Source organism: Gallinula chloropus (assembly GCF_964237585.1).
Source record: "Gallinula chloropus genome assembly, chromosome: 2".
Classification (NCBI taxonomy): Eukaryota; Metazoa; Chordata; class Aves; order Gruiformes; family Rallidae; genus Gallinula; species Gallinula chloropus.
The window spans coordinates 158,484,958-158,502,003 of NC_140086.1; the positions used below are offsets into that span (position 1 = coordinate 158,484,958).

Here is a 17,046-nt window from a genome sequence, read left to right on the forward strand (position 1 = left end):
GTCACCAAAGTGGTTGCTATCAAGAGAGGTTCTTAGCTCAGCTTTTCTCATGAAGCCACATTTAAAAGGAGATTTAAAGTGACTATAAAAAAGGTGCTTCAGGGTCATGTTCTCAGTGTTTCTGAGATGTCTCATGTTTTTCTGCTGATTCTGCCATGTTAGCAGCAGCAAAAAATAATAAAACTGCATGTTGCTGGCACAAGTGTGTTGGAAGGGGGGGTAGATGTTCTGGGGAAGATTTGGCTATTTTTGCTTCTGCTGGACAGAAAATGTCTTCATTCCATGTCCCTGAAAAACCTTATGCAAAGTCAATATTTTCTTTTTCTTTTTTTTTTTTTTTGTCCCCTCCTTTCCATAAACTTTTGTTGTGGAGATTCCAGCCCCCCAACTCCCCACCCCCCTTTTTTTTTCTTCTTTTTTTTTTCTTTGGAAGTGGAAAATGTTCCTGTCTCTTGGTGAACCAGCATCTGAAAATGTTCAGTCAAGTGCCAGGAAATGTTGGCTAAAAATATATTGGGGTTCTGGATTTTCAGATCACTGAGAGCTGCTTTTATTTACTTAGAGGAAGTAAACGTTTCACAATATTACCCAGGAATTATTCAAGAGCCCCATCCCAGCATCACCATTTCAGTGGAAACATTTGCCAACAGCTTTATTCTTTTATTTTTTACCTTATTTTTTACCTTGGTCTTTTGGAGACCAAGCCATTGAGCCTGCCAGCCCCCTCCAGACCTGGAGCTAGCTGGATCTGTGCTGTGGGATATAAACCAGCCATGAGAACAGCAGAACTTTTACCTTCAGATGATTGTAACTGCAGTGATGGTACCCAGGTTTCCATGGGTGCCTGGACACAGCAGCATCTGACCCCCACTAGCACTCTGGGAAGATTTGAATGTAGACCTCTGAGAGACAGTACAAGGTTGAGACATCATTCCTGTCCTCACATCAAGGCATTTGAACATGGGTGCCAGGCTCTCTGTTCATGCCCAGCTGGGAATGTGGTGCCCCAGGTGTGGAAAACAACTTGAGGGCACTTTGTGGGAGGCAGAGACTTTGCTGGTGCACAGGCTGGCCAGGTGACTGCAAAACACAGGTGTGAAGGTGGCATCTGTGCCAGTTAATTCACAGGGCCCAGAGCACGAGCACTGGCTGGCAGCTGACAAGGTGGCTTAATCATTAGCTGCTTCTTTGGCCAGCCCTGTACCAGCAACTGCTGTCCCAGCAGTGCCTGGGTACAAACTCTAATAGTGCAGGGTAAGGACTTGTAGGAGGAGTTGGTATGGATGAAATCTCACCCTGTTTGGAGATGAGAAGAAGAATTTGGCTCTGTGTATCGTGCCAGCTGCTTTAGGGCTAGAAAATGGGCTCTGTCCCACTTATTAGTATAGAAGAACCTGAAGTTTTCTTCAGATTGAGATGTGGGAGCCCATCCACAGAGCATCAGGACAAAGAGGAGGGAGACTTGTAGGGGTCCCACCGAAGAAGAAGAAATTCAAGGAGGTTTGATCCACGTCCTCCCATCTCCCCATGGCAGTCCCAGCTCATGGGTGAGAAATTCCTTGCAGGTTTATCTTTGCTTTTGTGTGGCTGTGTCCTGAGCCCTGTGTTTGTGCCAGGGCTCAGAGGAATGGCACATCTTGACATCATGCTTGGCTCTGCAGTGATGTCACCCCAGGGCTGGACTCTCCACCACTGCAGCTGTCAGCAGAGGTGACTGCCAACAAACCCTCCCCAGCTCTGACTTTTGAAGGGTCTTCTATTGTCCATCAAGACCCCTGGTTGATGCTGATGGGTGATGGATGGAAGTTTTGGGAAGGACCTGGCAGGGCAGGGAAAGGGTGAAGCCAGGGAACGCGGAGGCGGAGGGAAGCCAAGCCTGGCACAGGGGAGCTGGCTGTACGTGCAGCACCACGAACTCCACACATATGCTTGCAAGACAGTTCTTAAATAAAAATAACAGAAGGGAACATGAAAGACCCCAGCAGATGCCAGCAGTGACTGTAAGTCTCCGTGCTGGTCTGGTTCACCCTGCTCGGGACATGCTGTGCTCTAGCCTCAAATATATGACTTTACATTAGTGTGTGGAACATGGAGCAGGAATCTCTTCCCAAAGCACCTTGCTCCAGAGGGTAACTGAGGTCAGATGTTCAACTGGTGCCAATCTGCAGAGTTTCTCTGAGTTCAGGAACCCAGAACAGAGCTGCTGAGATCTGGCCAGCACTTGCCTTTGTATAGATCTGCCTCCCAGGCTCTGAGAACCAGAGCTGACATGTAATCATGTGGACTCCCCAAAAAGGACAGTCCCTTGGGGGTTCTCCTCCCTCTACCCAGTGCTGCTGCTGATTCTTGAAAATTAGGTGAAATACAAAGAGTGTCCTTGATGTGTCCAACGGGCACGTCTGGGCTTGTCTGTCCATTTGTTCCTCTGGGTGGCTGAAGCAGCGTTATCTAACATATCCACCATGCCTTGTGTTGCCTCCACTCTGAATTAAGCCTGCCACTGAGTACCACAGTTGCTCCCTCTCCTTGACACCCCTTTTCAGTTCCTCTTCCCCCCAGCAGCTCTGAGATTGCCCGAGGTCTTGTTACCAGAAGAGTATAGGGCTGGAAGAGGGGGAGTCAACTGTGGGCTCCGTAGCTCTGCTCCCGCCACCTCCCTGTGCTTTCCTGGGTTGGATGGGCATGTGTTGATGCAAAGTGGCAGCAACCAGTGCTCCTGGAGGTGTGAAGCTGGATAAATTACTTTGAGCAGCTTTTCTACCCGAACAGCCTGGCTGAAAGGGATCTGGTTCAATCCAGCAGTTTCCAGGCATGTAAAAGCCTGAGCGTTTTGTTTAACTTCCTTGCCTGCTGGGAAATGGCGAGTGTCTTATCCCCTTTTACAGTTTTTGGCAGGAAACGTGATTCTGGAAGGTCAAACACAACTGACCTGATGACTGGGAGTAGTTTTTACAGGCAGAGGCTTAATGTGAGATCATGCAAAGTCTTTACGCTTGTGATAAGTCTCGTTTAACTCCTTGGGTTGAAAATCAATCAGGGCACATACAACTCTCTGGAAAATCTAAATCTAAGACTTCCTGGGCAGCAGGTGGGTTGTTGTAGCAAGAAATCTCAGTGTTGCACAGGCAGACCCACGCCTCACCATAGCAGTAACAAAAAAGCAAAGCAGAGCTAAGATAGAGTGGTGATACCATGCTAATTCCTCCAGCAGTGTTGTCTTTATACAGCGTGCTGGATTGACATCTGTTAAGCAAACGAGAGGGGGTTGATAACACAGTGATTTATCCAGGGTGCCTGAACTGCTAAATGGTTAAATGTTTGTTTATTTATCTTCAAAGTCAAGATGCTGCACTTCCCAACTGGTTTTGTTTTTAGGGCTGGTGGAAAGCCAGTTCATTATGAGCGCCGCAGCACTCGAGAGCTTCTCTCCCCCTGATCTTGGCATTACTTCAGTTGGACTTTTTTTTGCTTTTGCTGTGTTCTTATCCTGCAGGAAATCTGTGAAGGAGAAAATAGGAAGAAGAAAAAAAAAAAAAGTAGTAACTCCAAACCATATGACTTTTATTTTTACAATCCAAGCAAGGAGTCTGGGGGAAGGGAGACATACCATAGGACAGAGATATTTATGTATTTGGTATAAATCTGGCAAGCCTGATGTAGTGATCTGGTGTGACAGCAGCTTCTGATGCGTATCAGCTTAAGTGAAAGGTGGGAACTTGGATTTGTAGTGCTGATCACGCTGATGGATTTGTGCCAGAGGTCAATCTGGCACAGTAACTGATGCAGAGTAGCAGCAGAAGAGGCAGAAGTGTTGTGTTGATTGACCAGTGTTGACTTTCCATGGTGGGATAGGGCCCTTCCCAGTACCTTTCTCTCCTTGTGCTTAGCCTGGGTGTAGTAACGAACCAAAGAGTTGGCAGGAGTGCTGCAAAAATGGATGCAGAGTGTAAAGCACCTCTCCACGTGCTTTCTAACTCTTTGAGGACGTGTGGTTTTTAGCAAGCTGCTTAAAACCAAACTGTTGTGTTGTGTGGAGGCTGGTGTTGCACAATACTGACTGCTTGAAGCTCCAGCATGGACCTCCATCAGCAGTTTCTTGCCATGAAGTGAGGACATCCCAGGGATGGAGGGGAGGGACTGTAGAAAGATGAGCAGAGCCAAGCCTGTGCATCTGGGCTCAGTGAGGGCAACACGCTCTATAGCCTGAAAAGGCACAAGGAATCAGTTAGGGTGGATTTGGGGGAATAACGGGAATGAACAGGCTGTTGATGTGAAAGAAACTGGGGTGTTCTCTCCCAAGTGCAAACCAGAACTCTCCTTTGCTAAGCAGGCCTGGGGGTGCACCTGCCAAAGCCTTGCTCCCTGTGCTGGGGTGTCAAAGCTGCAGGGATTTCCAGATGGCTCTGCCTGATGTGGATGCTTTGCCAGCTGCAGGCATGGAGCCTCTGGGCTACAAATGGGGGAGACAACCTTTCCTTGGCAGGAGATGGGACAGCTGATCCCGTAGGTCTTTCCCCTCCCTGTGATTCTTGGATTTGATGGCTGGTTTTCCTTCCCCTTTTATATTGGGAAGGGAGAGAGAAGAGGGATATTTGAGTGCAAATTGTTCTCCATGTAAGATGTGTTTAAGTGATGTCTCACCAGGCTCACTCGGGCTGTTCCCCACATTGCTGAACAAGGCAGTGACACGATCCAGGGAGGAAATGCTTGGAGATCAAAGAGGTGGGGTGGGGGGTAGATTTGGATTTTGAAATTTTGCTTTGAGATTGCCTGATTGTATTGCAACAAACCTCCGGAGCCCTTCTCTTTTTGGTGTTGTAGGAGCACCTGAATACAGTGCACAGCTCTTAGGATCCAGGGCAGGTTGAAGTCCAAGACTGCTAGATGTTGTGTGGCCCTGCAGTAAGAAACTATCCCTGTTGCAAAAGCTTTGTAGGATGTCTGTAAATTGTGTTGCATCTCTGCCTCCTCTGTTACCTTACACACAAGCTCAGACTCAGCAGCATCTTCTGGAGGTCTGTGGTCACTAGAACAGCATCTCTGGAAGGACTTGGATGTGGCAAGTCCTCTCCTTGACCCATCCCTTTCCTGTGTCCTAGGCTCTCTGCACACTGGTCGGAGCTCTCCACCTCCAGGGAGTGTTCCTGAAGAGCAGCAGCAGATCGCTCGCCAGGGATCCTATACCAGCATCAACAGCGAGGGAGAATTCATCCCTGAGACCATGGATCAGAATGTAAGTGGGGCCAGGGCCTGTGGCTTAAACTGGGGCACATCAGGCATGAGGGAGTCTGTGCTGTGAGCTCTGTTCCCACTATTAAATCCACTGTACACCCTGCATCCAGGGCTCAGGCCAGCTTTTTCCAGGAAATAGGTGCCCCCTGGGTTTGACATGCTCAAGAAACAGCGAGCCCAATTTCCAGGAACCCTGAAAGCTAACTGCAGTGATGGGGGCAACGTGCTCAGGCACCTCAGGTAGCTCTGGAGGAGCACAGATCTGGCACACACGTGCACACTGGCTGCCAGGCCCTCGTGGCTGCAGCCTTCCCAGCTCCTGGGGACTGGGAGGGAGTGTGCCAAGGAACCGGTTGCCTGCGATTGCAACAGCCTGGGGATGTCAGCAGCCCTCGCTGTTTCCCGTGTGCTGTATCTGCCTGAGCTGTGGTTACAGTCCTTGGCTCTCCCCCCAGCCTCTCTCTGTGGTTTTATATCTCTGTCCCTCCCCCATATAGTTTTTTTTCCTCTCTTAATAAGGAGTTTGTGTATTCCGGTCCCTCGGTAAGAAAAGAACATCCAGTTCCTCAGCACAGTGATGAGCAGCGTCTCTTCCTCCAATTAACCTGGTACCCACGATGGGGGAATGTAGAGGAACCACCACAGAGGGAGCAGCTCATGCTTCCCTCTCCACTTGCATCTCTGCTCCAGCTATAGCTCCAAAGAGCTCAGTATAGATCCTGTGAAGTCACCTGCACTGTCTGGGCACACCATTCTTGCAAGTTCTTGGAAGGTTCCACAATTTCCAGGAGTTCTGGTCGTGCAGGAGGGACATCCAGAAGGCACTAAGCTCACTTCAGCAGGCTGCTGTGACAGCCCCCAGGGATCTCCCTGGGGGGACACAGGCATTCCCTACGCTTAAATAGCACCCACTAGCTCTGCTTTTGTGTGCAGGCTGTGCTGGTGTTTCCATGGCAAAGTTGTGTTTTCATCAGTTTGTTATACAGCCATTAATAAAATAAGAAGTCACTCTGGGTGAGTCTTGGCAGCGTCAGAGTGCAGATGTCTCTTGTGCTCCTCGCAGCCAGAAGTTGGCTTTCTATTGTTTTCACATGCCTTCCAAACACGTTTGGTAGGATTAAGACAAATTGTGTGTGTGTGCAGGGGGAGGGTCCTCACGAACCCCCTCCCCCCCCTTGGGTGTAAATCAGCGCAGCTCTGCTGGCTGTTCCTCAAGCTCCATTAGCACTAGCTGAGCTCTCAGCCTGCTCCTGGTGAAGGCTCCCAGATGCTGCTCTACTTGCTTTTCCCTAGCATCGCACTGTGGGTGGCCTGCTGCCCTCCTCTGGCAAATTAAATGCAGGAAAAAGGGGATTTGGGGATGTTTGGAGGGCTTTTTTTCCTCCTGTCGTTGAGCAGCCACGCTTTTCCCCTTATGGGCTTTGCTCTCAGAATGTCTTCAGGCTGCAGCTTCCTTTTGTGCTTCATAGAAAACCACTTACAAGCCGGTGCTGGCTGAATTCTGTGGGGATGCCCCAGTGCAAGCCTGTGATGTAACTGTGGTCTTTGCCTTCAGACCAGCTTGGCAGATGTACAGAGATTGAGTATGGAGCCTACTCAGCTTCCCAATCTTTATGCTTTTGAGAAATGAGCCTGTATCAGCGTTATTTTAACTGCTGGGGGAGATCTGGCATGGCTGGCAGAGGTGGGGAGTGGGGTGTTGCTCCTCCTTTGGCTAGTGCACTTTGAAGGATGAGGATTTGGGATAAGAAGCAGGCAACAGAGAAGAAATGCACTTTCCAGTTGGGACAAAACAATTTGAGCTGGTTGAGGAGGTCTAACGCAGGATCAGCACGTGGAAAGGGAGCCTGTTCCTGTATGTGGTGAAGGGGGAGCGATGTGGAATGAAGGGTGACTCCACATGGTGTTGCTCAGGGTTCCTGGAAATGAGCTGGGCTTGGGGCTGGCTATGGAGTAGGGCTTAGCAAGTGTCCACAGTGGCTCTGCAGGCAGGAGGAAGCATCCTACCAACTTCAGCACAGCATGGGCCTGAGCAAACTCTGCTCCACGTAGAAGTACACATAGCCCCTAGGTTTGTCACTCGATACAAAACCTCTATTGTTACTAACCAGCTATAAATAACCCCGTCCAGTACAATGTCTCATCCAGGAAGCAACACAAATGAAGCTTTTGACTCACTGAGCTAGTGAGAGCCAAGCCAGTTCCTCCAGCCAAAAGCCCTGATGATGCTTCGCTTACCACTAGAGAGGAAGGCTGGTCTCATGTGCCAGGGCAGCTTGGGGAAGTCAGGAGTCCAGGGCTGTGATCTTGGCTGTGATGCACAATATCCACTCGGCCTTGGGCACATCATTTGTCTCCTGATATTTATTTTTCTTAATTATTGTTGGGTTTTTTTTCACAAATTCTTTGAGCACTTTGAATCTCATTGACTTGTCAGCTTGGTTTGAATATCAGGGTGCCAATTATCTTTGACTTAGTGTCTCTACTAGCATATAGGGGTAGGAAAGAGCAAGTAATCCAGAGAGCATCATAAATGGTTTTCTGCTGGGAAGAAAACTTCTGTTAGATTGGATCTCATCGCTGCTGGGCTGGCGTCAGCTGCTGTAGATGAGCCAGTTTCAGGGAAGCTTTGTTGACCCTGCAGAAGTCTGCTAGTACTGGAGCTGGAAGAACTACAGTGCCTGGTTTCAGTGTTTCCCCTTTTCTTTCGCTGGCAGATGCTTGAAGCTTTCATCAGCCCTGATGACTCGCTATCTGGGAGCTGCCAGTCGCTGGACAGATCTGTGGACAGGTGAGTCGTGCTTGTCCCCACGTTCACAAGCTGAAATGAAGCCTCTGCTCTGTAGTGGATGAGGATCGGGGTTGGTGGCATCCCCCAAGATTCATGTTGTGATGAGGATGCACCTGAGTAAACCAAATTTAACCTGAATCACAGAATCGTAGGGGTTGGAAGGGACCTCAAGAGATTATCAGGTCCAACTAAAAACCACCTCCCACCGTGGACATCTATACAGTGGTATGATTTGAGTTGCAGGAATCTGAGCTGGACAGAATAGCTGGGGATCTGCAGACAGCCTGGCATTGTGTGTCCAGGTTAGAACCCTCTCCTAGCCCTCTGGCTTTCTGCAGTCAGGGCATCAATACTCCATTAGCCTCTTCAATGCCTCCCCTGCCCCAGGCACGCTGTCTGCTCTCCATTGACCGCTTGTAAATTCAGCGGCCCCTGTGCACCACCAGCAGCCACAGACATGTCAGTCAAGGTGCTGAGGACACCAGGCGAGCAGTGACTAAGTTTAGCTTCTCAGCAGGAAGCAACTAGGACAAGTTGTACTAACACAGGCTGCAGTTCAATAGTTGGTGCGGCTGGTTGTTCCAAGCTCACACGTGCACAGCGACTCTGTGTTCGCTGCTGTGTATAAGACACAGTGTCCTTTAGGGAAGCAGTTTATGTTGGGTTTTAGGGTTGGGTTTTTTTTCCATCTCCATCAAAGATTTTCTCCCTCCCCCCTCCATTGCTTTTGCCATGCAGCATCAGGGCTGAGTTCCAGCAGGTCTGTGTTGAGTTGATTTGATTGTGTAGTGTGCTTCGGGTTTACAGCTCTGTGCGCTTTGGATCTGTCTCAGCATCAAGGTCCATTTCCTTTCTGTGGCTTTTAATAATTTCCTGTGATGTATTTGCTCATTGTTGTGGCTGTATCGAAGCTGGATTCTTTGTGCTCCCAGCCTCTACGTTCCAGCTTTGCTTTTGCATAGATTTTCCTAGGAGGAACAACAGAAAGAGCATGGCTTGGTTGTAATGCTTCCTTGTGAACAGGGAGAAGAGTGTTAGGGGGGTTTGTGAGAGGGTAGTGTGGCTTGGTTTCACATCCAAAGAAGCTGTGTTCAGTCATGGGGTCTGGGAGCTGGAAAAGGCATGAGGAGGGCTGTATTCTTCAGAGGCAGAGAGAAGAATGAAGCATGACTATTCCTGCAAAGCCATAGCCGGGCCCTTGCAGCTGATGGTTGAGATGACATCAGCCTCAAGAGGGCAGAGCAAGTCACCAGGCATGGTGACCAGTCTGAAGCTAAGAAATGACATGACCAATTCCTCTTCACTGTAGCAAACTGGTCGTGCTCAGCTTCGATGTGAGCAGATATCAGTGTGCATTAAAGACAGGATGCTGCTCCTGTGCCTGTTTCGTTTTTACAGAGGCTGGGGTGAAATGAGCATCTCTGGATCCCCTTGCAGTGCTTTTATGTAGCTTAAAGACCTTGAGCCTGGTGTGCCCAGTGGTGGTACAGACCCTCCTGCATGAGGAAGGTGGGGGGTGATTTTGCAAAGAAGAGCAGACCTGGGTGAATAGAGTGACAGGAGGACTCCAGTGTGTACACCTGTGGCAGCTCAGGGATGCAGAGCAGTGCACACTTGACACTGAGGGAAGAGGAATATGCAGGTCTCCCCCTGTGCCATCTTGTGCATAGGTGTTTGAGTCTTCAGCTGCTTCATTTCAGCTTGGTGACTGTTCTCTGCAGCATCCCTTTTGTTTGCCACAAGAACAAGCTGTGATCCTCTCTTCCCCTCTGAAGAGAAGTTGAGGGAGCTGGGCTTGTTCAGCCTAGAGAAGAGAGGGCTGAGGGGGAACCCCATTGCAGCCCTCCAGTCCCTGGAGGGAGCAGAGAAACAGGAGGGGAATCAACTTTTTCAAAGGGCAAATGGCAGGACAAGGAGGATGGATTGAAGCTGAAGGAGGGAAGGTTTAGATTAGATATTAGGGGGAAGTTCTTTACAGAGTGAGTGGTGAGGGGTTGGAACAGGCTGCCCAGAGAGGTGGTGGATGCCCCATCCCTGGGGGTGTTCAAGGCCAGGTTGGATGGGGCCCTGGGCAGCCTTGTGTGGATCCAGGCCTGAGGTTGGTGTCCCTGCCTGTGTCAGGGGGGTTGGTGCTCTGTGATCCTTGGGGTCCCTTCCAACCCAGACCATTCTATGATTCCATGAAAAAAAGAGTCTGCATTTTTCTGTGGGTTGATGTGAGCTCAGTAGTGTAGATGGGGCTGATCGGTGTGTCTTGTATAACCTGTCCTTTCTGCATGTAATCACTTCATTCTGCAGCCTTTCTCATATAATAAAATTATCTGTTCTTTTTTTTTCCCCTTCCCTTTGCAGCCCTCCCTTTACCCAAACCCCTGTTCCTGGAAGGAAGAGCCATCCCAAAGACAGTCTTGATTGCATGGGTAAGCACTCTTGGAAGTTTGTATCTGCCTAAAAGTACAAAAAGCATACAGGAAAGACACTACATAAAGGCTGCTGCATGAGAAGTAATTAAAACCAATCAAGCAAACCAGCTCCATTGCTTAGGTTACACTTCAAAAATAACCCTGCAATGATCAAGCATCAATGTTCTCTAAAACCAAAAGACCCAGAGCATAAAACACAGGCAGAGCTATTCTTGTCATTGTTAACCCTTCTTGGCTCTGCAGCAGTCGTGGTGGCACTGAAGAACTTTTGAGCCTGGTTTGGGAATGTGTTTACAGCAACAACAGTCCAGATGGGGTAGCAGGGGTCCTGAAGTGACCAGGTGAAAGCACCTAAAGCTGTTGAAAGATCAGAGAGGAGTGCTGTGTTGGAAGAAGGTGCTGAGGGGACATTGATCTTCTCTTTGGAGACAACTGTGAGGTGCTGAGAAGCTGGAAACAGCCTTTTGGCATCACCTTTTGTTTCTCCAAGTTGTGCTTTCGGGATCCTGAGTTCCTCCATAGCAAAACATAAGTCCTGAGCCCTCAGGAGTTATACCTCTTCCTCTTGCATTCCACACAACCTGTAACACTGGGAGTGCTTTCAGAGACAACATGCTGGTGACTTGCAGGGACCACAGGCTGCTGCTTAATCACTTACAAACATCCAGCTGTTTGAGTCATGGAAACTCTGTAATATTGTGATGACTTTTGCTATTAAAAATGAACAAATGGCAGTCAGCCTGTGCCTGATAACTCGTGTCTGGCCTGAGGCAGGGCTTCTAGGCTGAGCTCTAGAGATGTGAAGCTGCAGTCAGTCCATGTTGCTGAAGGGTTTTAATACATCCCTGGTGGTAGGGGAGGCATTTTGCTTTGAGACACCACTCGGCATCGCTGCTCGCACGTGGCTCGCCGAGAACCTCTTGACCTGGCCTTGCTGCTTTTCTTGCTGACCATATTTCAGCCCTTATGCACTCCTCTTGCTGTGCTGCTGTAATGGGGAAATCATGCTGAAGCACTTGCTGAGGCCAGGGATGGTCTCCAAGGAGCGGCTGCTGGCCCCAGGCTAAGACAAACAAACAATCAGAACGGACTGTGTCATTAGAGTTGGATGGAGGAAAAACAGGAGGTGAAGGATGGGGAGGCAGAGGGGGAATGGTAGATATTTTAATCTCAAGTTATTCAGTGCTACCAGCAATGGCTTCCTCTGCTGTGTTTTATTTATTAAGGAAAAGTGTCCTTATCTCCCACGTCCATCCATCTCTCTCACAATCTCCTGTCTAATCTGATATCTGATGGTCTTCAGTCCATTTCTGAATATCCTCAGGCTTTTTGGTCTTTTATCAAAGTAAATACAAAAGTCTGGAGCTGCATCTGAGGAGAAAGAGGGGAGGGATTGTCCAGTGTGAGCCAAGTGCTGAATCTTTGCATTTCCCTAGAAACACCTGATATCAGAGCAGAGATGTTGCAGTAGATGGATCTGTGCCTGACTGTGCCTGGAAATTCTGTTTCCATGATAATTTTTTTGTTTTCCATGTGCAAAATAAGATGTTTAGTGCTCTGTTTTGGAAACCAGGCATGGTCAATGTTAATCCCCTGCCTTGTATTTGAAGAGTGTGGGCCAGGGTCCATAAAGTCAGTAGTTAAACCTCTGTTTGCTTTAGGGGAACCGAGACCAGTGTGTGCAACCATTATTTTCATCTAAGGAGTGTGTGGCTGTGGACAGATTTCAGGGTGAGCCTTAGGGAATGTCTGATCATGTAAATGAACAGCTTCTTACCTCGTTCTGGCCTGTAATTCAGCATGAAGACCAGAACATTTTCCTGTAAGAAATGCTCTGGGGATTTGATAGTGAGTTGATCTCAGAAATGCATCTCTGATTCCTTCCTGACAGACTTTGACATCCCATTCTGTGAGAGATTTGGGAAAGGGGGGACCTTCCCAAGGCAGTACCACCTCTCCCAAAGTCGGAAGGACTACAGTGACGGTAAGAAAATGATGGAGGGTCAGGGAGGGAGGTGCTTTGCTCCAAGATCTTGGTGACATGTGACAGTGTCTAGGACCAGAGAGACTTGGAAGGGGAGGTTTCTGTTAAAGGGAGAGCCACCAAATAATTTGGCATTTGCTTTTGCGTTCTGAAGAGCACCCCCTGCAAGACTCTGTGGGTCTGCTCATGGGAAGTGCTGAGCATCTACACTGTGTATGGAAGTCAGTGCTCAGCTTCTCTGCTTACACCTCTTGTAATCCCTGGTAGTATCAACTCTTCTGTTCCCCCAAATCGCTGGCTTTGGAGGATGCTGGTTCATGACCTTTACAGCAGGGCTGTAAGAAATCCCCTAGCAAATTCAGGGTAGCAGTACCTGTGTCTTTCTTTTAAACTGGGGAGCTCTGAGCTTTTGGGACCACTCCATCACCTCCTTGGTGCTCCTTTTGCTGTATTAGACTGCAAGAGGTGGGAGGCAAAACTGAATAAGAATCAAATTCCCTTGGAAAAAAGAAATGCTGGGGACATGCAGGCAGCATATTGAGCCTTCAGGAACAAACTTCATTCCTCCCTGACACCACCCTTGTGAAAGCAATTACCACAAGATCTGGCACTGCTTGTGCGGTCTTGGGGGTTGCCAGGGATAATTTGCAATGTAAATCCCTGCCTGTTCAGAGTTTAATTGTGACACAAAACCCTTCATGTAATTAAATTGTTGCAACCCCCCTCTGGAAACCTTTTGCATGAGGTGTGATGCCTGCTGTTAACTCTCCCATTGAATTGGAGATACTCACTTCCATTAAGCTTCTTTGGTTTAACTGGAAGAGCTGCATCCCAGGTTCTGGGCAGTGATGTGAGATGGTGGTAATAAGTAGAGCCAAGCTGGTATGTGTACTCCTGTTGTGACTCTTCCCCTTTGCTCCTGCAGGACGGAGGACTTTCCCCAGGAGTTTCTTCCCACAGGAGAACCTGTTTCAGCTTGTCCCTTCTAGCAGAACCAAGAGCTTCAACGGGGACAGCAAGCTCAGCACCTTGCAGTATGAGGAGTACAGGCCCAAATGGTGGAACAATTGTGAAAAAGGCCTGCAGGTCTTCAGCACCTCCCCTACGAAAGCTAGGAACTGTAAGTGAATCAGAGCCTGTAGCACCTGAGTTCTCAGCACACCTGGGTTGTGACAGAGAGCTGAGTTCTTGTTACCTGCTGAGCTAACAGGCATCAGCCAAGCTACCTGTGTGTGCCTGTGCCCTGCTTCCACCCCCAACACGAGGCACACTGCACTAGCTTACACCTCAAGGAGAAAGATTTAATACAACACACTGTATTTTACCTTGGCCTCTGACTTGAGGGCATGTACAGGGTCAGGGGATCAGCCATTCATCACTGGCTGAGCTGTAGCAAGTTGCTTGTGTGTTGGGCTGTCAACACGTTCACGCAGCAGAAGCATCCAGGAGACTGGGGATGCAGCAGCAGGTGGGTCTGGAAGTGTTGGAGGCTGCTCTGGTATTGCAGGGCTGCCCATGCTATAGAAATCAGTGTGTTCTGGGCCTGGTCAGTGATGGAAATGAGATAGCACTGGCTGGTCCCTGCCTGGGTGGCTGCTGAGCCGTGCTGCACCCTGCTAACCTCTGCTCCTCGAGCAGAGCAGGGACTGTTCAACGTTAGCTGCAAAAGCAGCTTCTAGAGGAAAGGCTCCAAAGAGCATGTCTTTTCTAGGGCTTGTTTCTGGTTTGTGCTAATGCAGACTGGGAGACACCCCATACACACACCAGTAGCACTCGTGGGATTAGAACTGGTTTGTCATGGTACCCCAGGAGAGGTGGTCTCACTGCCCACCCTGGCGAGTTCCTGGGGAGTTTGATCTGCGCCCTGTAGGGTCAGATGGCCTGTGATGCTGAAGTCTCCCCACTGTGCTCTCCTCTCAATCCCTCCCCTCTCTCCTATAGCCCTGCAGGCTCCTGTGAACTGGAGGCTGGGGAAGCTGCTCGGGAGAGGAGCTTTTGGGGAAGTTTATCTCTGCTACGATGCTGACACTGGCCGGGAGCTGTCAGTGAAGCAGGTGCCTTTCGACCCCGACAGCCAAGAGACGAGTAAAGTGAGTATGAGAGCAGGGCTGTGTTCCACAGTGTGTCGGGGGGATTGTGGGCTGGAAGCTAAGGGGAGAGGTGGCAAAGAGGTCCATATCCCAGTTAGAAGACAGTGTGTGTTGTTTGCTCTCTTTGGAGTGGTCCCCAGTGGCCCGTGACACCAGTCAGCATGCTCTGGTGACCTCTGCGCCCAGTCCTCCATCACAGTGGGTCGCTGTCTCTCAGGTATCACCTCTTCATGGTCTGACTTCACAGAATCACAGAATTGTAGGGGTTGGAAGGGACCTCCAGAGATTGAGTCCAACCCCTCTGCCAAAGCAGGGTCCCTAGGACAGGTCGCACAGGGAGGTGTCCGGATGGGTCTGGAATATCTCCAGAGAAGGAGACTCCACAACCCCCTGGGCAGCCTGTCCCAGGGTTCTGTCACCCTCACTGTGAAAAAGTTCTTCCACGTACTGGTGCAGAACTTTCTGTGCTCCAACCTGAGGCCCTTGCCCCTTGTACTGTCCCCACAGACCACTGAGAAGAGGCTGGTTATTTCCCCCTGTGTCCCACACTTCAGATATTTATAACCATTGATCAGATCCCCTCTCAGTCTTCTTTTCTCAAGGCTGAACAGCCCCAGTTCATTCAGACTTCTTTAGTTTCAGACTTCTTGTCCTGTTCACCTTCTTCCAACTCAGGTGCTGCGTTGGCTTTGCTGCCATCTTCCTTCACACCTTTCTGCAAAACTCAAGTAAATGAGTAACCCTGTCTCAGCACCAAGCTCATGTGTCTCCCATCTGTCTTTCTCCTTACCTTTTTCTTAGGGCAGCGCTCCTCGTTGCTGAGCCTGTGTCCTCGTGGGCAGCTTCACAGGTGCTGCAAAAAGAGCTCTCAGCATCGAGCAATATTTGCATAATATTCCCAGAGCAACTGTTCCTTTTCATCACAGAGCATGTCTGGTTTGTTTTAGGAGGTGAATGCCTTGGAATGTGAGATCCAGCTGTTGAAGACTCTCCGTCACGACAGGATAGTGCAGTACTACGGATGCTTGAGGGATCCAGAGGAGAAGAAGCTGTCTATCTTTGTTGAATACATGCCAGGGGTAAGCATGATTCCTGCTCAAGGTTGTCCTGTGTGTTAAAGGATGGATTTAGATTGCCTTGGAGTTTGGTGAAATTCAGACCCAGAGTTAAACTCCACAGCTGAGCTGCTGTGAGCAGACCCAGAGGAGTGGCTGCATCCCTAAGGCTTGGGAAAGCTCAGGTTGTGAGTTGAGGTGGTGTTAGTGAAGCCCCTCAACATGCAGTGGGTGAAATCGAAGCCTTAAAAGCAGGTTTTAGGATTGAATCCTGGAGCAGGGTGTGTACGCAGTCTGCAATCTGAACTTGGTGAACGTGGGACATGATCCAGATCTGACTCCAAACATTGTGGCCTGAGCCCATCCTTAAGTATTTATTGCAAATCCCTGCAGGAAAAGCTAATAGTACAACTGTCCACCCACAGCTGTCACCCATTATTTATGGTTTTCAGCACATGTGTATTAAAAACAGTGTTACTCACTCATAACAGAGTCTTCTCTTCAGGTCAGAACTTCTCCTTGATGGCATTATCCTCTCGTGCAGAGGTGGATAAAATAGCCTTAGGGAAAAAGATTGGGAAGCTTTGAGGGAGTCTTAAACAGGGGCTGGAGAATGTATGCAGAGTAGCTGAGCATCAGTCCCTGTTGGTGAGCACTGAGTTCCATCAGCCATCTAGACCAAGTCATGGGTTGGTGCAAACCACCATAACGCTGTTTACATTGCTGGAGGATCTGTTCTACCTCCTGCCTGTCCAGCTGGATCCATTCCCTGGAGTGTGGGAGAATAAACTCTTGTTTATACAGAGATCTATAAGGTCAGGAGGGACTATTAAGTCATTGGCTCACAAATGATTTTGCTCAGTAGTAAATGTGCGAGAAGCTCTCCTAACACACCTCGCATGTGAGTTAGCAGGTGGACTTCCATGTGTTGGAGTCCCTTCCAGGCCCTGTCCTCCTTCTCCCAGCAGCAGGCATTGGACCCAGAGGAGTAAAGCCCAGGAGTTTCAGCAGTGTCTTTGCTGCTTATCCCCTATTTAATAGCAGCCAGGAAACCAACATTTGGTGCTGGGGCAGTGTCCAGCAGGGCTGGAAGTTGAGTGTTTGTTTTTCTAACGATAAACCAGAGCTCTGACCAAATACAGATTGACTTTTGACTGCAGCAAAGGCTCACTGCACAAAAGCAGCTCAGGGCTTTGGTTTCCAAGGCCAGTGGAAGTGAATGAGTTCCCAAACCTTGCAGGACAGCAGCTCTGCAATGCTGAGTCTGGCAGAGCTTCTGATCTGACAGACCCAGCTTGGCAAACTCTGCGTGGGGCCAAACTTGGGTGCACCATTAGCCTGGTGCTCTTATTGCCCCCATTAAATACCTGGCTCTATTTCCCCTCCTGCCCATAAACTAACTTTGTTTTAATTTATGCTTGGAAAATAAGCAGTCTGTTTGGTCACAGGCCTTGAAGACCATCTTTCCCCT

At 49.2% G+C, this 17,046-nt stretch overlaps 1 protein-coding gene across 1 annotated transcript in view; it reads left to right on the forward strand.

Moving 5' to 3' along the window:
- The window catches only part of LOC311189124 (mitogen-activated protein kinase kinase kinase 3-like), a gene marked incomplete at its 5' end in the record, with an annotated part of 42,802 nt that overhangs the window by 22,368 nt on the left and 3,388 nt on the right, over positions 1–17,046 (forward strand). The window contains 7 exons of the mRNA XM_084260704.1: positions 5,100–5,233; positions 7,950–8,023; positions 10,376–10,443; positions 12,338–12,430; positions 13,356–13,550; positions 14,372–14,520; positions 15,468–15,599. Of these exons, the coding sequence (XP_084116830.1) occupies positions 5,100–5,233; positions 7,950–8,023; positions 10,376–10,443; positions 12,338–12,430; positions 13,356–13,550; positions 14,372–14,520; positions 15,468–15,599 (845 nt within the window). The remainder of the gene's footprint in view (positions 1–5,099; positions 5,234–7,949; positions 8,024–10,375; positions 10,444–12,337; positions 12,431–13,355; positions 13,551–14,371; positions 14,521–15,467; positions 15,600–17,046) is intronic.